The sequence below is a fragment of the Camelina sativa genome, chromosome 15 (genome assembly GCF_030686135.1).
Source record: "Camelina sativa cultivar CO46 ecotype springtype chromosome 15, ASM3068613v1".
In the NCBI taxonomy this organism is placed as follows: Eukaryota; Viridiplantae; Streptophyta; class Magnoliopsida; order Brassicales; family Brassicaceae; genus Camelina; species Camelina sativa.
Window position 1 is genome coordinate 26,805,918 of NC_141894.1, and position 25,015 is coordinate 26,830,932.

General features: G+C 38.2%; 4 protein-coding genes across 4 annotated transcripts; 1 reads left to right on the plus strand and 3 right to left on the minus strand.

Annotated features, from left to right (window-relative positions):
* The first annotated feature begins 1,396 nt into the window (after nucleotides 1-1,396).
* On the plus strand, nucleotides 1,397-3,159 carry LOC104747440 (B3 domain-containing protein REM14-like). Its single transcript, XM_010469073.3, has 5 exons — nucleotides 1,397-1,531; nucleotides 1,634-1,916; nucleotides 2,048-2,160; nucleotides 2,287-2,670; nucleotides 2,753-3,159. Exons 1-5 carry the CDS (start codon nucleotides 1,478-1,480, stop codon nucleotides 2,999-3,001), a joined length of 1,083 nt encoding a protein of 360 aa, XP_010467375.1. The 5' UTR covers nucleotides 1,397-1,477; the 3' UTR covers nucleotides 3,002-3,159.
* A 9,181-nt stretch (nucleotides 3,160-12,340) lies between these two features.
* Nucleotides 12,341-13,482, minus strand: LOC147927161 (uncharacterized). Its single transcript, XM_087489637.1, has 4 exons — nucleotides 13,266-13,482; nucleotides 12,976-13,146; nucleotides 12,718-12,880; nucleotides 12,341-12,608 (listed from the first exon to the last, which is right to left on the minus strand). The coding sequence occupies exons 1-4, from the start codon at nucleotides 13,404-13,406 to the stop codon at nucleotides 12,484-12,486; spliced, it is 600 nt and encodes a 199-aa protein (XP_087345763.1). The 5' UTR covers nucleotides 13,407-13,482; the 3' UTR covers nucleotides 12,341-12,483.
* Nucleotides 13,483-14,285: 803 nt separating this feature from the next.
* On the minus strand, nucleotides 14,286-14,681 carry LOC147927162 (putative F-box/kelch-repeat protein At3g24610). Its single transcript, XM_087487333.1, has one exon. It carries the CDS (start codon nucleotides 14,679-14,681, stop codon nucleotides 14,286-14,288), a length of 396 nt encoding a protein of 131 aa, XP_087343459.1.
* A 339-nt stretch (nucleotides 14,682-15,020) lies between these two features.
* On the minus strand, nucleotides 15,021-23,612 carry LOC104748748 (zinc finger CCCH domain-containing protein 19). Its single transcript, XM_087488098.1, has 10 exons — nucleotides 21,366-23,612; nucleotides 21,190-21,269; nucleotides 19,883-20,067; nucleotides 18,612-19,467; nucleotides 18,403-18,530; nucleotides 18,134-18,193; nucleotides 17,983-18,033; nucleotides 17,628-17,698; nucleotides 17,292-17,443; nucleotides 15,021-17,175 (listed from the first exon to the last, which is right to left on the minus strand). The coding sequence occupies exons 1-10, from the start codon at nucleotides 23,333-23,335 to the stop codon at nucleotides 15,350-15,352; spliced, it is 5,379 nt and encodes a 1,792-aa protein (XP_087344224.1). The 5' UTR covers nucleotides 23,336-23,612; the 3' UTR covers nucleotides 15,021-15,349.
* Nucleotides 23,613-25,015: the final 1,403 nt, after the last annotated feature.

Below are 25,015 nucleotides of genomic sequence, written 5' to 3' on the forward strand. Positions count from 1 at the left end.
ATATAACCCCGTCCCGAGATATATTAACTCGCACTATATCATTTTAATTTTTAATATTTATTATTTATTATTATAAATATTAGATTGAGTTAGTATGATATTTATTAAGATTGTAACCATTAATATTTTATAAGGTTGGCGCTTCTTATAAAGTTTAAATATTTTTAAAATTTAAATATTTATAATACTTAGAATTCTTAAAAAAGTTTGAATATTTCTCATATTTGAAATTTCAGAAATATAAGTTTCAATCAAAGATATCTTTAAAACAAAAGGAAAAGAAATAAAATTGCTAAAAAAAAAAGAAAGCAAAAAGAATTCAACAAAAACCAGTTTGTTTTTTCTTCCAAATTGTACAAATCATATAAATTATAAAAAAATAGAAAGCAAATAATAAATGAGTTACAAATTATATAAATTTAATTCATATATTGATATTTTGAAAATATGAGAGGTTTTAACTGTAAATCTTATAAAAAAAACAAATGATAACTATGATAATTATAAGAAGATTTTTTAAAAAATTGAGATGAAATGTTAAAACAAAGCGATTTTGCTTTGGTAAGATGTGAGATGAGATGAAAGGACTTTGATCTATTTATAGTGATATGTAGAGAAATGTGATAAATGTTAGCAGTTAATAGATTTCTTGGTTAGCAAGTTCAAACTTTGATGATAGGTAATATTCGTGTTCTTAGCTTTATAGTAGGTTTTGAAAACATTGATAATATTTTCCTTAATAATTTGTTGGGATATGGAATGATTAATTATGATCCGATATACCTCATTAAATTATTTAATTTGTTTCTATTTTGATTCCGAATTTAGGATTTTTAAAGTAAGTGAAATCAATGGTCTTCAATTCATTTTATATATTAATTCTGTTAGAATCATTTTACGATTTAAATCCTCAATTTCATTAACATTTTCTTTGAAAAAATATTAAATAAAAGTTTAATGCAATTGCATTTAATTCTATAAGTTTCCAAAAAGTATTTTTGAGCAAAAAATTGCTGCAAAAATACTAGTATATATGTTTTCAATTTTCTAGGTAACTTTTAAATTATTTATATATATATATATATATAATTTTTTTTATGCAGTCTTGTTTATAATTGGATAAATTTTTTTAAAATAGACATACCTTATTATGTATGCTTTTAGCTAAAATATCTTATATTTTGAAACGAAATGAGTACAGTATTACCTAAAATAAATAACATATGAGTAAATCTCGCCAAAAAAACTTAACAATAAATAGTATTATGTTTTCAAACAAAGTTAATCATTACTAGATGTTTTTTCTTTTCTTTAAAGCTCTCGGGTTCCAAGGAGTGTTCACTAGTGGGAAACCAAAGAGTCTCGTTAAAAATAAATTAAAATAAGTCTTGACATGTTTATTATTTTGTGTTTACTACACTCTTTACCCCTTTGAGATTGCAGTGTGAAGTCTGAGAGAGATTTAGAAGCTTTGATAATGGCGAACCAACATTTCTTCAAGCCTCTTCTTCCTGGCTTTCACAGCCACTTGGTAATCTTTCTCTCTCACTCTTTCCCTTCTTCTCTGTATCTGTCTTTCTGAGAAGCTCATTGAGAATAATGTGTCCGGTTATGAATTTGCATGTTATTTCAGACAATTCCTGTGGCTTTCTTCTTAAAGAATATAGAAGGAAGAAATGAGCAGAAGAAGACGGCAGAGTTAAGATCAGACGCATCCAAAATAACCTGGAAAGTGAAAGTAGATGGCCAGAGACTCTCAAACGGTTGGAAGGAGTTTGCTCTCGCACATGATCTTCGAATCGGCGACATCCTTGTTTTCAAACAAGAGAGAGACATGTGTTTTCACGTGACAGTGTTGGGACCTAGTTGTTGTCAGATTCAATATGTGTCTTCTTTACACAACCAGAACAATCTCGGTGAGTTGTGTTCATTTGCCTCTCTAACTGATATATTGAAGAGATGTGCTCATATACTGGAATATGAATCCGTAATTATTATATGAAAAGATAGAGAGTCTCTTGTTTAGTCTAATACTAGTTGGATGTAGTCTCTTCTTTTTCAGGGAAGATTCAAAGGAAAAAGGAAAAATCAGAGTCTTCACTAGATCTATCTTGTTTTGTGGCTAATGTCACGCCTTCAAATCTACGCTATGACTCACTGGTATATTTTGTGGCTAACTCTTTAATTTTTTTAACACCAAAAGAAACTATTATAATAGGTTTGTATCTTGTTTTAGGGTCTGAATTAGATCAAACTCATCTTTGTATTTTGTAATGAAATTATCAGACTCTTCCAATGAGTTTTGTGAGAGCAAATGGTCTAGACACAAGATGTGGAGAGAAAATTCTGATGAGGGAAAAGGGCAGATCATGGACTGTAAGTTTGAAACGGAAGAAATCATGCGGAACTACTTACATCAGAGGAGGATGGAGAAGTTTTTGTCAAGCTAATGGACTCAGAGCTGGAGATTTCTTAACTTTCAAACTGATCCAAAGAGGTGGAACTCTTGGTTTACGTATATCCCCTGGAGAGATAGAAGAAGAAGAAGATTGCTTATCAGAAGGTAATGTAGTGAAGAGTAGATCGATATGGAAAGCTTCTTCTTCAGAATCTCAAAACCGTTTTGTGACAGTAACCCTTACGCCTTACAACATCAGAGAATCTAAACTGGTTAGTCTCATCACCAAACCATTAAGTTTCTTTATCAATTCTTCATCCTTATCTTCCCCTCGTTTGTATCTCTCTCTCTCAGACGCTTCCAATACCTTTCACAAAGGTGAATGGATTACAAAAGGCAAAGAAGATGAGTTTCTTGGATAAACACGGCGTGAAGTGGTCTACCAATATGGGTTTTGAGGTGGAACGTAAAAGAATGAGATTGACAGGAGGTTGGAAAGAGGTTTGCAATGCTAGCGGTGTGAAGATTGGAGAATCAATCATCCTGGAGCTGGTTTGGGGAGCAGACAGAAGCTCTGTTCTTAAGTTTTGTTCCAAAGTGTAACCAGAGACCAACTGAAAATGTACCTGGAGTTGCCTAAATCAATGTTTTAACAAGTGACATTGTCCAATTCTAAAATGCTATTTTTGTGTGAAGAAGTCACTGTAAGTTGTTTTTGTTGTGACGATATATTTAGACATTCTGGTGGCTACTTGTAACTCTTTGGATGCATACTCTATTTAAGATAAGCTGTCATCAAGTTTAGTTGAAGCCCAATAAGAGTCCAAACTCTGAGAGGTTTGGTTTCGGTTAACTGCAGGACTATGGTTGAGCAACTAAAGAGCGCCCATGCCAGACTGGTCTCTTCTCAGTACTCCATGAAGAGCTCAAGTATCTGGAGAGGAAGAACTACAGTTTCGATGTTGTTCATGCTCGCTTTGCAGCTCATTGAGATTCTCATTTCCCTTTCCTACGTACTTGTTACGCCCAACCTATTCTCTTCCCTCGTTGAAAGCAAAGACTTGTGCACCCTCGAGAAGATCCCCGTGTTCCTCTTTTAGAGTCCAAACTCCTCATGCTGCTTCACATTTTGAGTATTTTCTGGGAGACATTGCCACATTGGCCATGATATCTCCCTTTTAGATCATCTCCATTGGTCATTTTTATTTTGTTGAGTGTCTAAATTTTTTGTATAATTAATTTTTAATGTTATTTAATGAATAGTATTTTAGAGTGTCTTTTAAAAGAAGTAAAAAATGAAACAGACATTTAAGACATTACATTGAGCTGGAGATTTCTCATTCTCAAAGTGATCAATGAGGACTCTGGTTCTACGTTGTTTTCCAAAGACCAGAAGGAAGCTTATGAAGTAGATTCTCTCTCTCTTTCCACAGAATCGGAATGCGATGAAGAGAGCAGCCAAGACGAGAGTATTTCGCAGGAATGCTCAGTAAGAAAGGAAAAGAAGGTAGATTGATATAGAAAGCTTCATCTTCACCATCCTAAAACCGATTCATGATAGTAACGGTTACACCTTACAACATAAGATTATGTAAACTGGTTAGTTTCATGACCAAGCCATTAGTTGTCTGTTTCACAGTTTTATTAATTCTGAGTCATCTTTGTTGCAGTATCTTCCGCTACCTTTCGCAAAAGTGAATACCTGAATGACATTAAAGAAGGCATGTAAGATGAGGATGTTGGATAATTATGGGCTGAAGTAATCTACGAATCTATGTTTGACGAGGAATGTAATAGAAAGAGATTGTTAGGAGGCTGGAAAGAGTTCTGCGACGCTAGTGGCGTTATGATAAGAGAGGCGACCACCCTGGAGCTGGTTTGGGAAGCAGCAGAAGCTCTGTTCTTAAGTTTTGCTCCCAAGTCCAAAGTGATGTTAGAGACCAAGTTGAAATTGTTTGTACATTATAAGAGCACTGGATCACGTTAGGGTAAAGGTTGGCAATTATTTCGAACCGAACGAACTGCGATATAGTGCACATGCTTTTGTAATAAGCTTCGCACCTCTCAAACCCAAGTTATCATCTTTGCATGGATTTGGTATTCCTTCTGAACTATCTCAAAGCTAATCAGAACCACACAGTTTATTCACAAATTATTTCTGAAAGTAATTATTCTTTTTTGAAAGTCTTAATAAAATCTATTTACAAATTTGTATTCAGCAGAAATTAATCTAAATATCTAATATAAATCTGAATTAAGTCAAGTTTCTCGTGGAAGCAAAATTCTATGTTTGAGACCGATAGTGCATTTTTTTTTGTGCAAAGATATTTATTGGTTTGTAATACTTCCTCTGTATCAGAATAGATGATGTTGTAGGATTTTATTTTGTATCAGAATAGATGATTTTCTATATACTTTTATCAATTAATACTAAGAAATTGCAAAGTTCAAGAATCATTAAATGAAAATTTAAGAGTTTGATGAAATATTATTGGTTAATAATTATAAAAATATATTATTAAAAATAAATAATACACTTATTGTTAAATAATAAATGTTTTTCTTGATTCATGTAAAAATCCTAAAACATCATCTATTATGATACAGAGGGAGTACAATATAACATTTATGGTTCTTTACAATTTAATAAGATGTCATTGCGTCAATGTGCAGTGCAAAAAACTATTTAATAAATTAGATATAATATTTTCTAGTTTAAAAATATAAGCAATATTGTATCTTAGTTTTAAAATATATATATATGTCATTGTTATACGATTTAGGGATGCAAATATTTAATCTTAATTTTTTAAATGTTAAGATTTCTGAAATAATAAATGAAATCCGTTAAATAATTTTGAAAATATTATTTTCTTATTTTATAAATCAATATAAGCTTTTGTTTTGTTAGTTATTAAATTAATTAAAATGCAATGGTATTTTTTGTAATATGTCACATGATTGTACGTAGGGTTAAACTTCTAAGAACAATGCTTAAATGTGAAGTGACTTTAATGCAGTGGCATGAACTAAGTCTTTTTGTAGAAGACACCATCACACCAGGGATCGAATTCCGTTTCTTACGAATATAGGAATTTGGTTAATGGATCGGCCAGTTGTGGCCCAATGGTTGAAAAAAAAAATGCTTAAATAATTATATATTGATTATTAAAATACTCGAAAACCTGAACCGAATCTAAACCTGGAATTTTAAAATATCCAAATTAATGGATACTAAGTTTGAGTGCATAATAAAAAAATATAATATGTTACTAATATTTGTAATTATAATAAGTTAGGTACCCAAAATATTATGAGTGTGTTCAAATATTTTGGATATATTTGGATTATTTTTAGGTAAATTAATGTAAAAGTACTCGTAAGAAATTTTGATATTTTCAAATAATTTAGTAGATATGGATACAAAATTTTTAAGTTTCAGATTTTTGGGTAAGTTCTGATCCAAACAGAATCCAACCAAAAATTTTAAAATATCCAAACAGATCTTAAACTTTTGAACCCGAAAAACTCGACCCGAATCCAAATCCGACCCAAATACCCAAACAGCCAAACCTATAATTCACTAAGCAACATGTAGATAACGACATTACATGCTAATGCTAAACAACAAGTTTGGGGAGTCCCAATCATCCGAAACAACTCAGCCGGCGCTTAAGCTTAAGACACACCTTGTAACAACCCGAACTTATAAAACTCCACCTTCTAACAATCATAATTCAGAAAATTCTAAAATCGTCTTCATTTGTCATTATAAAAGAAACGAACAACAAAGAGTGTTTCAACTGACAAAATATTTCATCGGCGAGTCTGTTGTGGATTTTTTCCTCTCTTCTCTCTCTTCTCTAAGGGAGAACATTGGCGACCTTTTCCTCCCACCTCCGGCGTCTCTCACGGCGTCGGAACTCCCCCCCTTTTCCTCTCTCAGGCCCTCCCCTCCTTATGGGGAAGACAAAATCAAAGAAATCTAAAAAGACAGCTTCAGGATGTCACTCGCCGTCGGGATCTTCTTCTCGGGTGTCCGCTTCTTCGCCGCCTGGAAAGAACCAGTCCTCCTCGTGTCCTCAGGACTCTCCTACCTCAAAGCCTAACGCCTCAGCCTCGGCAACCGTCCCAGACTCAGCCGTTACTCCTCCAGTGGTTCCAGATCTGGGAGCACAAACAGTTTCAGTGACTACTGGGTCCCCGGATAATGTAACCAAACCGCCAAATGCCTCAGCTACTGTCCCCATCAGTGGCTCAGCCATCGCCCAGACGCAGCTTCCGCATTCGGATCCGGGATCTGTCAACGCCGCGCAAGGTCAAATCACCCTAGCTACTGCCGCCTCGGTTAGCTTAGCCAAAGAATCTCCAAAGGATACTGCCCTGCCCTCGCCAGCTCAGGCAAGAGAGAAGGTTGCGGTCTCTGAGTCACGGACTGTTACACCTCCGGCGGAAGTTGGCCTCAATCATACCACTCTGATTGAAGCCCCCACTCCTGTTGGACGAGATAATTGGGCGGGTCTGTTCAAGAGTTCCTCCAAAAGGCTCTCCAAAAAAGGAGAAGCTTTTACCTTGCCTTCAGGTGAGGCTTGTGTAAAGATACCAAACTCAATCATTGAGAAGAACATGAAGTCTTGGGAGGCTTTCATCATAGGCCAATTTTACGCGGATCCCCCCCCCCCCCCCCCCCCCCCAAGCGCTTATCCTGGGAGGCTTTCATCATAGGCCAATTTTACGCGGATCCCCCCCCCCCCCCCCCCCCCCCAAGCGCTTATCCATACCATCGTAAATGGTATTTGGAGCCCAAGGTTTAAAGACATTGCGGTATCAAAGCTTGAAGGAAATGTTTTTCTCTTTCGTATCCCAAATCCTCAGATGCGTAGAAGAGTTGTAAACCAGAGGCTTTGGCAAGTTGAAGGACAAACCATGTTTGTCGATGACTGGCAGCCGGGTATGGTTCCAGTTAAGCCAGAATTAACGTCGGCTCCTATCTGGTTAGAGCTTCGCGATGTGCCTTTGCAATTCTTTCACGAGGATGGGCTTGAGCGCATTGCCGGACTGGTAGGAGACCCCCAATTCCTCCACCCTTCCACTGAAAATAAAACGAACCTTGAAGTTGCAAAGGTCTTCACTTTGATTGATCCAAGGAAGCCTTTACCCGAGGCAGTAAACGTGCAGTTTGACACGGGTGATATTGCCCGTGTAAGAGTCTCTAGTCCGTGGATGCCACCTATTTGTTCTCATTGCAAAGAAGTTGGTCACACTGTGAAGCGCTGTAGGTCCGCACCTGTAACGTGCAATAACTGCAAGTCCACTAAGCATGCCTCGGCTTCCTGTCCAAGAGTAAAAGGAAATGGTGTCCGTAAACCGCTGAGCACAAGGATGCCAAAGCAAAATTCTTCTACTGGAAATAGTGGGACAAAGGAGCCGAATTCTGTCACTGATTTGATTCAGCTCGAAACCACAAAGTCCCTGGCTGACAAGCAAGTCCTCCTTGACAACCCAACACAAACCACTGTTTCCCAACTGGGCGAGTCCAGTAAGAAACCAAATCGGATCGCTCTGAGCACCTCTCAAGCAAGAGAGGAGGGCGAACTGTCTGAGGCCGAAGCTGACTCCTCTGATGCCATATCTAGTGATGAAGGGGCTTTTGCAGTCGATGATGAGGAAGGGTTCCCATCTGAAGACGAGCATGAGTATCTGCAGGTAGTTTCGAAGAAAGATCGGAGAAGCTACAGGGGGATTGGCCCCAAAACCCACTAAATTTTTTTATCCATGTCAATAGACATTTTTTGTTGGAATGTCCGTGGTTTTAATAAGCAATCACATAGGACCGGCTTTAAAAGGTGGTATTATAGAAACCAGCCTCTTTTTGGTAGTTTAGTAGAGACTCGGGTAAAGAAAGTGAAGATGGCAAAGTTTGTAAACTCGCTTCTTCCAGGTTGGTTTTTTGAGGAAAATTATCTTTTCTCTGATCTAGGAAAGATATGGGTGCTTTGGCATCCGAGTGTTAAGGTGGTGATCTTGTTCAAGTCTCTCCAAATGATAACCTGTGAGGTTCAGTTTCCAGACAACCCGGTAAAATTCATTGTTTCTTTTGTCTATGCTGCAAATGACCATCAAACCAGAACTCTCCTATGGAGCGAGATTGTCCATCTAGCTACAAGCCCAGCGGTTCAGGGTAAAGCATGGGCAGTAATAGGCGACTTCAACCAAATCATCTTGGCATCAGAGCACTCTACTAGGATCAACCAGAACATGGACCTTCCAATGAGGTCTCTATCTGAGTCCCTCCTTGAAGCTTCGCTATCTGATCTGACGTTTCGAGGCTGTACCTACACATGGTGGAATAAGAGATTGACAGACCCAGTGGCTAAGAAAATTGATAGAGCCCTGGTAAATGAAGAATGGCACAATGTTTTTCCCCTGTCCACAGGTTTCTTTGGCGCCCCTGAGTTCTCTGATCATTCACCAGGCGCTATATCCCTGAACTCGGCCCAGCCTAGGAGGAAAAAGCCCTTCATGTTCTACAACTTCCTCCTCAAGACCCCAGACTTTATACATCTGATGTGTAGCTCCTGGTTTTCCATAAATGTGGTCGGCTCTGAAATGTTTCGTGTCTCTGCAAAACTTCAAGCGCTAAAGAAGATTATCAGAGATTTCAGTAGAGAAAACTTCTCAGATTTGGAAAAGAGGGTTCAGGAAGCTCTCCTTGAAGTTACTAGCGCACAAGAGGAGATGTTATCTAACCCTTCAGACCAGAATGCAAGCAGAGAGCTTGAAGCCATCCGCAAATGGGAGATCTTATCGCAAGCTGAGGAAAGATTCTTTCAGCAGAGATCAAGCATAAACTGGCTTCAAGAGGGGGATCAAAATACCGCTTACTTCCACAGGATGACATCCCTGCGTCAAGCGAGGAATCACATTCATAACCTGGTGGACGAATCAGGCGAGACCTTTGATACACAGCAAGGTATCCAGGCTCATTGTGTTGACTACTATGCCAGGCTCCTTGGAGGTGACTCGTCTCAATCTCTCTTCACTCAGGAGGATATCTCAAATCTCTTGAATTTTCAATGTACTGAGAGTCAACGTCTTCACTTTGACAAAGATTTTTCTGATGAGGAAATAAAGTTTGCTTTCTTTTCCCTCCCAAAAAACAAGACTAGTGGACCTGATGGCTATTCTGCAGAATTTTTCACAAGCTGTTGGAGTATAGTTGGTGCTGAGGTCACTGCGGCTGTGTCAGAATTCTTCACATCCGGCTCACTCCTAAAGCAATGGAATGCCACAAATTTGGTTTTGATCCCTAAAATCCCAAATGCATCGCGAGCTTCTGACTTCAGGCCTATTTCATGCCTTAATACCCTCTACAAGGTAATCTCGAACCTGATAGCTTCGCGTCTCAAGTCTTTACTGCCATCTGTGATCTCGCTCTCCCAGTCTGCTTTCTTGGAAGGAAGACAGTTGTCAGAAAATGTTCTGCTTGCTTCAGAGATAGTCCAAGGATACAACAGGAAAAATATATCTCCTAGAGCTATGCTGAAAGTGGACCTAAGAAAGGCTTTTGACTCAGTCAGATGGGATTTTATCTTGGCTTCTCTTACAGCTATTGGGTTGCCACCGAGGTTTATTGGTTGGATAAAAGAATGCTTGTGCACCCCCTCTTTCTCAGTGTCGGTAAATGGTCAGACTGATGGATACTTCAAGAGCACTAGAGGTTTGAGGCAGGGTGACCCACTCTCCCCATATCTCTTTGACCTGGTTATGGAGGTTTTCTCCAAACTCCTTTCATCGAGATTCGCCTCCGGTTATATCTCTTACCACCCTCGAACCGCAGAACTTGAAATCTCTCATCTCATGTTTGCTGACGACGTGATGATATTTTTTTACGGTAGTAGCTCTTCACTCCATGGGATCTGTGAAACTCTTGATGACTTTGCTAGTTGGTCAGGGCTAAACATGAATAGAGAGAAGACTGAGCTGTTCTTTGCAGGACTTTCGCCTCAAGGGATCTATGAAATCTCAGAGTATGGCTTCCCGGTTGGATCTCTCCCAGTTAGATACCTAGGGCTACCGCTCATGTCCAGGAAGCTAAAAATAAGTGAATACTCTCCCCTCTTGGAGAAGATCATTAGCAAGTTTAAAGGTTGGGCCATCAAGTCTCTTTCGTTCGCAGGTCGAGCCCTCCTAATATCCTCAGTGATTAATGGAACTGTCAATTTCTGGATCTCCACGTTCATGCTTCCAAAAGGATGTATCAAAAAGATCGAGTCACTCTGCTCAAAATTTCTGTGGTCAGGTAATGTGGATGGTCACAATAGTGCTCGTATTGCATGGTCTACTGTCTGCCTCCCTAAGAATGAAGGGGGCTTAGGCCTAAGAAGGTTCTCGGTCTGGAATACCACGCTCTGTCTTAAGTACATCTGGCTGTTATTCTCAAACAGTGGATCGCTCTGGGTCGCCTGGCAGGTTTATCACCACCGTCTCACTCATTGTAGTTTCTGGGTTTCAAAGAGTAAAGCAAGTGATTCGTGGCTCTGGAAAAGCTTGCTTAAGCTCCGAGGTTTGGCTCGTCAGTTTATTGGTTGTCATGTTGGAAATGGGAAGCAGACCTGGTTCTGGTTTGATAATTGGACCCCTCTTGGCCCGCTCATAACCTACCTTGGTGATGAAGGCCCAAGCCTGCTGCGAATAAACAGAAATGCCCGAGTAAGTGATTCATGTCACCGTGACGGTTGGAACATTGCAAATCCCAGATCCGACCAGGCTCTGTCACTTCTAGTTCACCTATCTACTATGGAGCTTCCCTCCTCTTCTACGGTTGAGGATTCTTTCACTTGGTTGATTGATGGCGTTCCCATAGGTAATTTCTCATCTACCAAGACATGGGAGGTTTTACGACCAAGAGAAAATGAGAAGGACTGGGCAAAGCTGGTATGGTTTAAAGGAGCTATCCCAAAGCACGCCTTCAATTTCTGGATCGCAAATCTGGATAGACTACCAACGCTGTCCCGTCTTGCCTCCTGGGGTATGCAAGTTCCGGATACCTGCTATTTGTGCTCTTTGCACACTGAAACGCGTGATCATCTCTTTCTGCACTGCAATTTCGCAGAGGTCATTTGGAACACGGTGATGCAGAGGCTCCGTTTACCTAGATCTCAGTTCAGTAACTGGTTTTCTCTACTAGATTGGGCAAAGGACAGCTCCCCAAACTCCCCTTCCACCCTGCGCTTGCTATTAGCTCAAGGAATCATCTATAACATTTGGAGGCAGAGAAACAACCTCCTCCACAACCAGGTCACCATACCTCCGCAAGACATCTTCAAGATGATTGATCGTCAGACAAAGAACTCCATCACGGCAAGAAAGACCCGGAAAAATTTCAGGAACCTCATGTCGCACTGGATCTAACTTCCTTTCTTAAACGTTCTGTTGTTTTTTATTTTTTTTGGATAACGAGAACGCTTTTGGTCTCATCTTTGATGTAACAAACTCTTCATATAAATGATATTAACCTTTTAGAAAAAAAAAAAAAAAAAAAAAAAAAAAAAGAGTGTTTCAACTGGACGATACAAAGCATAAAGCGATAGTCTAACAATCCAAAACATAATAAGAAAATATAAGAGATGGTCATTTTAAGAAACTAATTAAATACACATTCCCTTCTTAAAATCCTGCACTGATGAGCCTTAATAAGTCTCGCATCGTTAGAACTCAACTGGTCTTAACTTGATCTTGTTGAACACATGCACACTCATCCTAACATTCATGCATATTTTATTTTTCTGGGAAGTTAATTACGACACACAAACTAACATTCATCACAATTAACAACCCACAAAACATGTTAAACAATCCTATAATAAGAAACTAAGTTGTGGATAATTATCAATGAAAATGCAAGAAATTAATCAAATTCCTAGAGCGAAATGTCGGAAATTTATTGGAAAAACTCGGCAGAATTACATATATGAATAATAACTACTAATTGTTTAAAACATAAAAAGAAGATTGTTTATTAGAAACAAGAAGACACAAATGCAATGTAGTTTGAGAAAGAGAAACACACGTAGTAAGATCGATCAGGCCGATGTCGGAAAAGATCCCGGGAAGTGCTTCTCCATGAAGTCTTGTAGGAGGATGAGCGACTGACGGGTCTCTTCGTTCTGCTTTTCCAGTTGCTTGTATCTCAAGTCTTTTTCCTCGACTAGCATATATAAGAGATTATGGAACAATCATCACTGTTTTTTTTGTTTTTACCATTTTCTATTTAGCCAAGAAAAAACAAAATTAATATATGGGTTTCTTGAAGTTACCTATTTGGTTAAGTTCATGAGTGCGTCTGGCTTCTTGTAAATCCAACTCGTGTGAAATAATGGCGGCTATGATTATTGACATGCAGAAAATTGCAGGTAGGCTGAATATGCTAAACTCTTTCTCATTTACAGTTTCTAATTGAACTCTAAAAACGTAACGGTGCTGCATATATATGAAACCACTAAAACAAAAGTCATAATTACGGCAGTGAAAAGAGTGTAAGATTAAAGTTTATGAGTAAAGGAATCAAGCTATACCCGGCCATGATTGCTGAAGAACATTTCAAGTAAGAGAGAGTTCTTTCTTAATTTCCGATAGGTTAATAAGTCAGTAATGTTGAGATGGTCACAACCAGACCTGTTCTTGTCATGCAACATGGAGCTTCTGCCTTGTAATTTTTCTATCTCGAGTTTAGAATCATCAACAGCCTTCAAAAATAGGAATTAGATACAGAGTTGGGAAGCATTAATCAGCGTATGATCAAACCGCACAAGAGTTTCAAGGTTCTGTCTGAAACTTGCGAACTAGCGAACTAGGTATGTGTTACCTGAGAACTTTTAGATTGTTTAGTGACCTTAGAAACTTGGCGACAATGAATCAAGTTGTAAGATGAGCCATGACCTCGAGGTTTAGCTACAGAAAGTGCGGATTGAGCCCCTAACAGAGCCAGACGCTTCGACAAGGCCATCGGTTAGACGGTAAGTGAAATCAATCAAGTCAAAAACGCTCTAAATTATGGAGGAGACACAGATTGGGGGAATCAGAGTGTTGAGTGCGTGAAGAGGGTTTCATAAGAAGACGACAGGTTTGATTTCTCTCATTGGGGTTTTCATATGTTGGGCTTTGTAATGGACTTGAACATTGGGCTATTTTTTGAGTTCTCATTTTCTGTCTCTCACAGCTTCTCATTTACTACATAAGGGACATGAAATTAAACCAACAAAATTATAAAAATAAAGGGAGTAAATGAGGAGCAAGTGAAACGAAGAACATGGCAAGATGTGTAGGTGGCAAATGACACAAGTTGACAAACAAGCGAGCAAGAGAATCCACAGAAACACTAAAAGTGATAGGCTTTCAAGTTGTCCATAAACATGAATTGCATAACCAAATGAGAACCCATGACTCATGAGGAACATGACAAACATTTGAATTAGAGGTTTTGAGAGAAATTGCAAAGAAAACAGAGATTGGGAAGAGAGTGTAATAAAACCGTCAAAGCATAAAATGGCCCTTGATTTATTTTATAGTTGCTTAGCCTAGCTTGTAAAAGAAAAAAAAAAATGATACGAGAAAATTAAATAACTGTTTGCACTATTTTCAACTCATCTTATTAAATATTTTCAAATGAAGCACAAAGATATATAGTTTGGAGTTGAAAGATAAGATCATACCATCTCTCTCATATGAGTGATGCATGCCTCTTAAAAGATCTTCATATGAAGCACAAAGATGTATAGTTCGGAGATCAAAGAAAAGAGCATAGTAGCATACAACATCTCTCTCATATGGCCAGTTTGATTTATACAATAAAATGCACCTAAACACAAGTGAGGATCCATTTCTTTCAAACATTAACGGGAACCGAATGTAAAACCTCGGGGCTATATAAGAGAGGATCAGTTGTCATGACGGCTTCGGACCACTCAATCTTCCCCCAAATCTTGCCCGGCTCACGTCTCTCCAAAGAAATCTCCAAACCCTCGTTAAGACCAACCACAACAATATCCCAGAACACCACAATGTTTCCACCAAAGTTGCTCAATTTGCTAACACCGGCCTCGAACGTATACGAAGTGGGCAAATCCTCAATCTCTCCATCAAAAGGTAACGTTGTACGACGCGAATCATAACCGGAGACATTCCTCCACAGTGTTTTCAAGCCCTTCACTTTTGTCCAAACCATGCCCTCCGACTCATGACTCTTCAACTTGTCAGCCTCACACCAAAACAAACATCCCATTAATTGTATCACAAGTATAATATTTTGTTTTATGAATGAAAGAGTAAACACTAAAACAAAATATTATATATTATATTATATATATATATATGTAAATTTATAATGTTAATGGAACCATATATAATATATAGGGGTTCTAAGAAAAATTTGCTATACACTACTATTTTTGTCTAATTTTGTTAACTTTTATACTAAATAATTAAATATACTTGAAACAAGAATTTATTTTATTTTATCCTGTTTATTTATTTATTGGGTATTAATTTGTAGAGATTTGATTGTATAAACATTTTGTGGAGTTTTATGGCTTAGTTGGTTGAATAATGAAACATGTATGAGTGAATAAAAAAATAGTACCGATAGAAGCTCTGCTCAAAAGAAAGAGACTTCGAGTATATACATACATCATATTGTTTGGCCTAGCAAATATTATATGCAAGAGGATATAAACTATCATCATCATTCACTATCACAAATATTTAAATACTACAAAGCCCTAAACCCCCAAAAATAAAGAAAAACATGTTAGCTACTTCTGAGTTAAAGGCTCCCAACAAAAGACTGTAGTGCATAAAAAAAAAACTATATGGGCTAAAAACGCCTAAAAGCTGCTTTTTTTTTTTGAAGGATGTAGACATCATCCAAAAGCAGAGAGAGAAGCTTTTTTTTTAGTTGTGGAGGTAATTGCAGGATGCTCCTTTCCTACAATGTCCATTTTCACGGAAGAATTTGCACACTCTTTGCCCCTTGAAGTTGTTGTTCTGCCCACCACTTCCACTTGACTGCCTGTTCCAACCATACCCAGAATCTCCATTCTGGTTCTGTTGGTTTCCCCAGTAACCGGCTTGGTTCCCTCCTGACCCACCGCTTGGGATCGCCATCTGATGTTGTGTTCCCCAATTTTGATTGTTGTTCCCAGACTGCATCCCTTGACCTGGTTGAATCCATCCCGTGCCCGTGGTACTCACTGGTGCTTGAACTTGAGCTTGTGATTGAGCTTGAGCTTGCGGGACAGCTGTAACACCCCACCCTGGGTTTGGATAAGCTTGTGGTTGTCCTTGGACAGGCCCGCCCCAGCCAGAATTAGGGATTCCCTGACCAGTCGACGGAACAGAAGATCCAGCCCAGTTTACATTCACTCCAGCTTGAGCAGGACCAACCCATCCCATGTTTGGATTTACGGTCCCTTGACCCCAGCTGCTATTCTGGTTTGCTGGAGCCTGATGTTGTCCTGAGTTTTGGTTGTTCACCATGTTCATACCCCAGTGAGTTTGAGCCTGTGGATTCGGCTGGCTTGGAGCTGCAACCTTCCAAGAATCAGATGGAGGAAAGCCTGGTTGACTCTGTGACGGAAGAACACTAGGAATTGTGGTGCCATAAGACGTAGAACTATTCTGAGAAGAGAGAGCATCACTTCCTCTATGATCTGTCTGCATGCTCCCCCAGCTTTGCTTTCCACCTCCTGGTGTTGGAGATGGAAGAGCCGCAGGGCGAATAACAGAAGCGTTAATCGAGTCTGATGCTGGAATAGGGTACGTTTGAGGTTGTAGAGCACCAGCAGAATTTACAACCACAGGGATATCTATCCTAGAAGCTTGACTCTGTCCAGATTGTGCTACCGCATAATTCATCAACTGATTAGGTGACTGTGGAGAATGCTTGGTTGGAGACCATCTGCTCTCAAAATTTCGCCTTTTTGCTGTTGGAGTAGTGATTTGATTTGGAGTAGGGGATGGAAGACTACCACCTTGACTCCAAGTATCTTGGGAATTGCTAGGAATCTCAATGGTTGGAGCAGTCCTAGCAGTAGAACCTAAATTGGAATCAGATTGGCTTGATTGACCAGAATAAGCTGCTACCTGAGTTTTCGTATAGCTATTATTCACCGCCTGGGCTTGCTTCTGAAATAGTCCAGCTAATGCATCAGTCAGGAGAATAGAGTCCAACGGTGACTCTTTCGCTTTCCAGATTTCCAACTTAGCAGGGAAGTACCCAGTGTTGTTCCATTTACGGAGCTGCGCCATCGAAAAAGGTCCTTGAACTTTACCAGAAGGGTCCTTGTAATGCCATATTTTCTCTGACTCATTTGACTTGGAAACAGGCTGCTGAACAACAGCAGGGGGTGCCGTTGGAATTTCAGGCGCAATCCTAGGAGATAATTCCGGTGGCGCAACAGCACGAGAACTTCTAGGAGTAGTTTCAGGAATTGAAACAGATCTTGGCTTCTCAGAGCCTAAAGATGGTTGCACTTCTCTTTCTCTAGCTGATGGCCACATATTTTCACTAACCATGTCGTCAGAACTACCAAGATAATCCCCTCTACCATTAGAACCTCTACCCGAATAACTTCTGCTTAGTTCACGATTTGCACTTGTTTTTGAGTAGTTACTTGTGCCAGTCCATGATTCATTGGAACTAAATCCTCCCTTTCGTGGAGATATTGGATCCCTTCCTCTTTTGTTAAAGCTACTGCTTCGCGGCCTCAGTTGTTTCTCTAGATGCATTAAAACAAACAAACATCAAAGACATTAGGAGATATACCAAACAAAAGATTAAACAAACTTCAAATTTCAGATTAATTGCAAATAAAAACTTGAATCATAAATAAACCTTTTTCCATTTCTTCTTTTTCATCTTCATCTTCCGATTCACAATCTGGATCCATTTTGGGATCAGCATGTATTTCTGGAATTTCTTCTAGCCTGCGCTGCCGTTCCTCTGGAGATTTTAACAGTTGCAGTTTCTCCACGCATTCTCGTAGCGTAACCATAGTTAAGAAATAACGCAAGTGAATACGACAAAAGAAATTATATGCTTTTCCACCACTACAAATAGATTCAATTTTCTTTCCGTGAAGTACAAAAACATGCACAGAGTGGAGCATTTCAAAAGTATGGCAATCATTATTTTTAACAAGAACTTGTAAATTTCAACAGATAAGGATATTCTTTTCTGCGGCCCATGTCACTAGCACGATCACGCAAATGGCTGAAACGTAGGATCTCTGCTTCCAGCAACTGCATTCACCAAGTAACAACTTTCAATACTGAAGCAGTCATGCATATATTTTTATCTTTTAGCTACATTATTCAAATACTATCATGATTTTGCATTATTAAGAAACCTGAAAACCCAAAATCCCAGAGAGACGAAAGAACTAGAATGATGCACATTCCCTAGAAAGATTATGCAGTTATTTTCCATCTCCCAATCCAGTAAGCTCAATCACCAAACATATAATTTATGAACAGAAGGAGTATTAGAGACAGGAAATACTGTCAGCAGGAAAAAAGCAACTTACGTTTTTTACTCTCACTTCCTGCAGTGCAATGGCCTTTTCTTGTATACCACCCTATAAAAATTGACATTAGAATACCAAAAATGCAAAAGCACCCTGGTCCACAGATATTAGACATAATCAAACGTAAGACTTCAAGTAATTTGAAGCATACCACTGTCAGCCTGTTGATTAATCCACATTTTATGCTCTGCTTTAGACGCTTACATTCATCCTGAAATTATTAAATGGAAGTTATAGGTCAAACATATAGCATCTTGAACAATCAGGAGAAGATCGCTCAGAAAATAGTGACAACAGCAACCAAGCCTCTATGGCTTGTCAACATATGCACGTGCAATAGAAAATACTATATAAGGACCAAAATTAAGAACGTGTTCTCTCAATTCCACTGACAAGAAAAGGACATCGGATATACGTCACCTCAGTGAAATCTTGATTTGATATAATGTCAATGGATACCACTTCAGTTTTGTCCAAGTTTAGTATCTCAAGAACAAAGTCTGTTGTTTTTTTCCCAACTTTATAGGGTTCAGGAGCTTTGCTTGTGCCTGTGTTTTAAACCAAAAGAGAACTTAGTCAACCATTGTATTAACCATAGAAATAATCTGTCAAATAAAAACTAAACATACCAACAACTTGAACCAGTCGATATATATCTTGCTTTTGATTTCCAGATATCCTTAACCTAACAAATGCACTAGCTACTTTTTCTTCAAAGGCTGCAGAATCTTCAAGTAGATCTTCCACCAAGCTCCGCCTTAAGTATATCAAATTAATGTTGTGCAAATCAACAGCAGCAAAATCATCAAGATTAGATTGACGTCCTTTCCTGACACTTTTTTTGCGTGTTTTACGTTTCTTATCCTTCCCACTTTTCATTGGATGGTCAGAGTTTTCATCAACATCCACATGATTGGGCTCTTCTGTATCAGCAATGTCACTTTGAATATCATCCGACTGATTTTGCTCTTTTTTAAGCAAATGAGAATCAAGGAGATTTAACATCTCAAAGTGCCCAACATGTGTTTTTCCGAACAAATTCTGAAGCCTGGAGTCACAGATAACCTGGCTCTTACGACGAGGATCACGAAGATTGTATCTTTTTATATAGGCCAGCAGGAGATTCTGTACTTCTGACTCAGGTACGAAAGATCTGTCACCACGTCTCATATGCACGATCACATCCAAAAGTTCCTTGGAAGCCCACTCTTCACCTGAAAAATTCTTATTGGCTGGTGAACCAGACTTTGATCGACTCCTTGTCTTCCTCTTTTTTGGAGAACTATCTGAATCTGATCCTCCATCTGTAACATAGTCAGCCTCGCTGGCTGTTCCCTGTTTGCTAGCATTGGACTCATGTCCCTTCCGTGGGCTCTTAGCCTGATCAAGTTCCTCCGGACTTAAAGATAGCTGGGTTTTCAAATCAATCCAGTAATCCTTAAAGAGATATTCCCAGCTGGTCTTGTCATCAAAATCTAACTGCGCCTGTAAGAGACAAAACGACATAAGGGAGAGATCAGAAAAGAACACCGTCATTTGACAAGTGGAAACTAAGGCAGAAGTGAAAATCAACTATCCAGCGTGGGACACTGACCAAAGTCATAATCAGTTAGTGACATTACAAAGTGAAAACAAAGAAATGTAAGCTTATCATGCGTCAGGCAGGTTGAAAGTTCATAAACATGTGCATCATGCTATAGAGCAATCGTAACGGAGAAAAGAGAAACAATAGAAGGCTGATCATCAGACTTTTTATGCTTAGTACACAACATGTTTTATGAGAGAAACAGGAAAAATAAGATCACGAGGTACTGCAACATGATCAGTTTATCAGCTCATTATCACAAGAAAAGAAGAAAACTTCGGTAAGCAAAAAACTACAAGAGTATGTCAGGCATACCGGCTCCTTTTCTTGTTCTTTTCTTTCTATCAACTTGACTGTCTCCATGCATGTCTCACACAAACCCTTATTACCTCTGATGCAAAAGAAGACAGCATCCTTGGCGCAGCCCTTGCATAATGAAAACATGCATGTATAACACAAGTAGGTTGCAGCTTTCTCACATTTGCTACACAGGTGCCATCCTATTCACAAAAATGAAAAATCATGTAAGGTTCTACAAGAAAGACATGAAAATGATGAAAGCTCACAGAATACATACATACACAGAGAGAGGTAACCAGAGAAAAATATGACCATGCACAGAGAGAAACTGAAAATACAGCATAACCGAAGCAGAGTGCCAATTAATTCTAGTTTGAAGAAACTTGGGGGACCTTCAAACTGTGTACTATCTTGAAAGTTTGAAACATGTCTTCTAAAGTAGGAGGGACAGTAGTATTATACTAAGAGGCTCTACAGTGTTTTTGGGCTCCTGCATCTCATTAGTTTGTGTAATTTATTACCATATGTACCAAAAATAATTATGATTCGCTAAATGCAAGAATCATCTACAAATCGGTGCAGCACAAAAATAGCTTAGAGAGAACCATTAAATGGTGCCTAGAAGATAGCTAAGAATCAATCTTTCTCATTATATCACAATCTTATATTACCAAGTTTAAATGGTGTATATTTATAGTATGAAAAAATTGGATGGTGTCACCACGCCAAACCAATAGTCAAGGACAGAAACTACCAAAGTATATAAAAGCATCAATGCCAGTGAATTTACAATTCAGAGTTTATATACTAAATAAATGACACAGCAGATCCCACTGCTGCTACTTGGTATTTACGTTGAACAACGGAGAATCAACTAAAAGCTACCGTTGACAAGTTCTTGTGGAAACAGTCATGACTGTACACAAAAAAAGGGTTAGCATAGCCTTGATAGTAATCAGACTTATCCATTTCACAAACAGTCCAAAAACTGTCATTGCCAGTGTAGCATTGGACAGTGGTACAACAGGCCTGAGACTAAAGTAAGAATCAATAAGGAACAACACGAAATAAAGATGGCGTGCAAAGCAATAGAAAAAGCTTTGACATAACTTTCAACTAAAGGTTCAAAAAACATATGCAATGTTAAAAGACACTATATATATCTATGGTAAAAACTAAAAAGTATTCACCACTACATAAGTATTCACCACTACATACACTACTGAAATAAAATATGTGCTTAGCAGATGATGTATCATGTTGTTCCAAACTAGATTTAATTCAAGCAGACACTTAATGAGAGCATAGCAGAAAAAACTTACCACAGTTCCATTTACCCTTTGACTGGAAGAAAGCCTCATCTCGATCTACACAGGATGGGTGGTAAGCTTTTGGGCATCCCCTGCAAGCCAACAATATCATACATTCAAAACAACAAAAATTATCATCTGTTAAGGGGAAGGGACCAACTGTAAAGTCACAGAAATTACAAGTTCACCTGCGGTCACAAAGGACAAGATCACCCCCATCAAAGCACATGAAACAAACATCTTCTTCTTTCTTCTTTCCCGTCCCTTTTACTGTCTTTGTATTTCTCCCCCGCTTCCTCTTTCCTCCAGCACTCTTATTTTCTTCATCAACATCCTCAGGATCTTCATCACCCATCTCAGCCGTAACACTTTCCTCCTGTGTCTCTGTAATATCTTCATGATTTTTCTTCCCCTCTTCAATATCAGCTAGTGAGGAGTCTCCATGTGTTACCACATCCTCCGCCACATCAGTCATCACATCATCTTTCCCCTGATCCCCATCTTCAATCCTTGTCTCTGTTTCTTCTGACACTTCAGCAATTTTTGTTCCGTCTACTTTACCCATAGCAGTTTCCTCCTGTGTCTCTGTCATCTCTGTAAGTCCCATATCTTCATGATCTTCCCTTCCCTGCTCAATATCAGCTACTGAGGAGTCTCCATGGGTTTCCACATCCTCTGCCAAATCAGTCATGTCGTCATCTTTCTCCTTATCCGCATCTCCAATCATTGGCTCTGTTTCTTCTGACACTTCAGAAATCTTCGTTTCATCTACTTTAGCCACTTCCTGAGATAGTTCTTGGTTTTCTTCTCGAGATTCGTCCAAATCAACTGTCTGCCCTGCTTTTCCCGCACCACCTAACCCATCGCCTTCTTTCTCTATCCCATCACCATACTTAACATCTGTTTCTACTTCTTCTGCAGCCTCTGGTACATGTATTTCCAGTGACATATCAGCTTCTGAATCGTTCTCAGCATCTTCTTTAACATCATTCTTTATAATTTCCTTATCATTACTTGTTTCCCCAGCAAACTGAGTAACAACAGCTGATGATATATCCGCTGGAACCGCAGTTTTTTCAGACACCACCGTAGCCACATCATCCACCTCTTGGGGATTAGTTTCAATCTCCGATACAGCAGCACCATCAAGCTTTTCTTCCTCCTCTGATTTCTTCAATACCTGTATGTCCATTGCATCGTCTATGCCATCCACACCTTCTTTTGCATCTCCATCTGTCAGATCCTTAGCTCCTTCCCCTATTTGTAACTCCTCTTTCACAGGCTCTTCCTCTACAAATTCACTTCCTGAGTTCCCTACTGAATCATCTAACACAGTATCTTGAGAGGGAATTTCCGTAAACCCAGCGACGCAAGCTACCTCTTTATCATCAGGAATTTCTATGTCATTAACCAAGGAGGCAGCTTGCGCTGCAGTTTCCTCCTCCATCAAATCTACCTTTTCCTTTTCGGACTCTGTATTCTCCCCTAACTCACTCTCTATCACCTGACTACTATCCTCACCAGCAACGCCTCCACAAACTACCTGTGCACCTTCCTCTCTCTTTACCTCAGCATTCAGAGAATCAACTCCGTTTACCTCATAACCTGAAAGCTCATGTGATGGAGGTTCTTCTTCCATGGAAACTTCTTTGTTTTCCTCAAGCCTATCTCCTGCAAAATTACCTTGTGAATCACTACCTTCAGCCGAAAAATCCCCTCTTTTGACGATTGAAGCCGCACCTTCCTCATCTCCTCCTTCAGCAACCACCGAAGAAAGTTCCACCGCCGTAGCTTCACCACCAACCGAATCCATCTCCTGAACATCAAAAGCTGCAATTTCTTCTCCTCCTCCACCTACCACTGGAGACAGCTCCGAGGAAACGACGACATCAACAGGAGCTCCCCCTTCAACCACATCACTGATCTCAGGTACGGAATTCAAACCCGCACCTTCTCCATTCCCATCCGCCGAGACAGGCTCCGGAGGCACGAGCTCCGACGCAGCGGCGGACGAATTCACATCCCTAACTCCTTCGCCACCAACAGACGAATCACCAAAAACGCACGTTCCCTCGAGATTAGGTTCGTTGGAAACATGAGCACATTCAGAATCATCCTTAACCGACTCAAGAGAAGCTCTCGGCGAGTCAGAATCCATGAGGCGAGAAAAAGGGATCAGCTTCTTCGCAGGATACAACACTCGTCCATAAAAATTAAAAATTTCACAAATTAAGAACAAAATCGAGAAAACCCTAGAAAGATCTGAAAGCTTTTGAAGCTTAGGGTTTTGAGGATGATTTTGTTTTCGGTGATAAAATGGATCAAAACTGTTTTTTTTTTTTTTTTAATTTTTTAACAAAAGACTGAAAGAGGTGGGAGAGGAGAGAGGACAAGAACATTACCAGGTGCAGCTATTTCATCAGACATATTGATATATAATTGTTTATACTCTTTAAATTACAGTTGTTCCATGTAGGTCAGTTGGTTCAGCTTAGACGTGTCTATTATTCCATTGAGTCCCGTGTTCGATTCAAGTCGGTTAATATGTTTCATGTTTTTTTTTTTTTTTGTTTTTTTTTTTTTTTCTTCTAGCAACATCACGTTATCAATTTTGTTTCCATTTTTTTTTTTGGGTGTCAAATGCATCTCTAAATATTTAAGGTTAATTTTCGTCGTAAACATGATTTTTTGAAAAGCATTATTAAACGAGAGTTTATTAAAAATGCCTTTTATAAAAAATTATATTAATTTTTTTTTTTAGCATCTAACTAGGTAACTCTCATTAATTTGTAAATAGGTAAGAAAAATAGTTAATCAACAATCTAGGTGGTGTAATGAAAGTTTTATACAAAATATATATATATAAAGTTCACTTTATTCACTTCTGGTGCTGCCATGTCAGTTATATTCTCTTTAATTTTTGTGGGCCTTACAGATTTTAATATGGCCTTTCAACAATTATACAAATGACAAACTGATCTACTAGATTTAATTCAAAGTCTATAAGCCCAATACTATTTCATCCGAAATCTGTAAGTCCAACACTACTTTTAAATCATGTGGATTCAACCTGATAGTATTTCATTCATCCAAAGTTCAGCGGTGTAAATGCAACTCTAATTTTATTATTCAACCATAAAAATTAGAAACGAAAGAAAAGAATAGAGCATATACCCGATATATATGAAATAAAATACTGAATTTGAAATAATATTATTACCTATTCGTACCTAACTTTTCATTTATCGTTTATGCTTAGTTCTTTTACATATACGTGCATCATATGGTTAAGACACATAATTATAAGAGACAAATAAAATATGTTCTTAGCAAGAAGACAAGAAGTATGATTAGAATCTCCATTGATCTTGTAATTATATATCACCTAAGCATTTTTTTTTACTTTAAAATAAATTTAAAATATTCATTTAGAGCATATTTATGTTAATTATAATTAATAGAAAGTTTAAATAAAAAATATAATTAGTAAAATAAATAAAATGTAAAAATAAGAAAACAATACTATAATTTTTTATTAGTGGTAATAATATAATTAAAATTGTCTATTAAACTGATCATAATTAAAATTATAAATGTATTATTGAGTTTTAGAATGGAAGTAAATTTTAAATTTATGATAGAATAAAAAAAATTATGTAACTGTGTATTATTGAGTTGTAGAATGGAAGTAAAATTTAAAATTATGGAAGAATTAAAAAAAATTCTGTAATTGTATTTATAAATTTTTAAATAGGAAAAATAAAATTAAAAGTGAAATATTATTTTATAACATGATCAAAAAGGAAAAAAAATTTGATGTTTCGTAATTGAATCAATT

Excerpts from the sequence above, each read along its gene's own strand:
- LOC104747440 (XM_010469073.3), top strand. The coding sequence starts at position 1,478 with ATGGCGAACCAACATTTCTTCAAGCCTCTTCTTCCTGGCTTTCACAGC. Across the intron at positions 2,161-2,286 it reads ATCTACGCTATGACTCACTG|ACTCTTCCAATGAGTTTTGT; the intron begins GTATATTTTGTG and ends TGAAATTATCAG. Across the intron at positions 2,671-2,752 it reads ACATCAGAGAATCTAAACTG|ACGCTTCCAATACCTTTCAC; the intron begins GTTAGTCTCATC and ends TCTCTCTCTCAG.
- LOC147927161 (XM_087489637.1), bottom strand. The coding sequence starts at position 13,406 with ATGGCCTTGTCGAAGCGTCTGGCTCTGTTAGGGGCTCAATCCGCACTT. Across the intron at positions 12,881-12,975 it reads TCTTCAGCAATCATGGCCGG|CACCGTTACGTTTTTAGAGT; the intron begins GTATAGCTTGAT and ends ATATATATGCAG. Across the intron at positions 12,609-12,717 it reads TCATGAACTTAACCAAATAG|TCGAGGAAAAAGACTTGAGA; the intron begins GTAACTTCAAGA and ends TATATATGCTAG.
- LOC147927162 (XM_087487333.1), bottom strand. The coding sequence starts at position 14,681 with ATGGGATGTTTGTTTTGGTGTGAGGCTGACAAGTTGAAGAGTCATGAG.
- LOC104748748 (XM_087488098.1), bottom strand. The coding sequence starts at position 23,335 with ATGGATTCTGACTCGCCGAGAGCTTCTCTTGAGTCGGTTAAGGATGAT. Across the intron at positions 21,270-21,365 it reads CTTGTCCTTTGTGACCGCAG|GGGATGCCCAAAAGCTTACC; the intron begins GTGAACTTGTAA and ends GTTGGCTTGCAG. Across the intron at positions 18,194-18,402 it reads CAAATCAAGATTTCACTGAG|GATGAATGTAAGCGTCTAAA; the intron begins GTGACGTATATC and ends TAATAATTTCAG.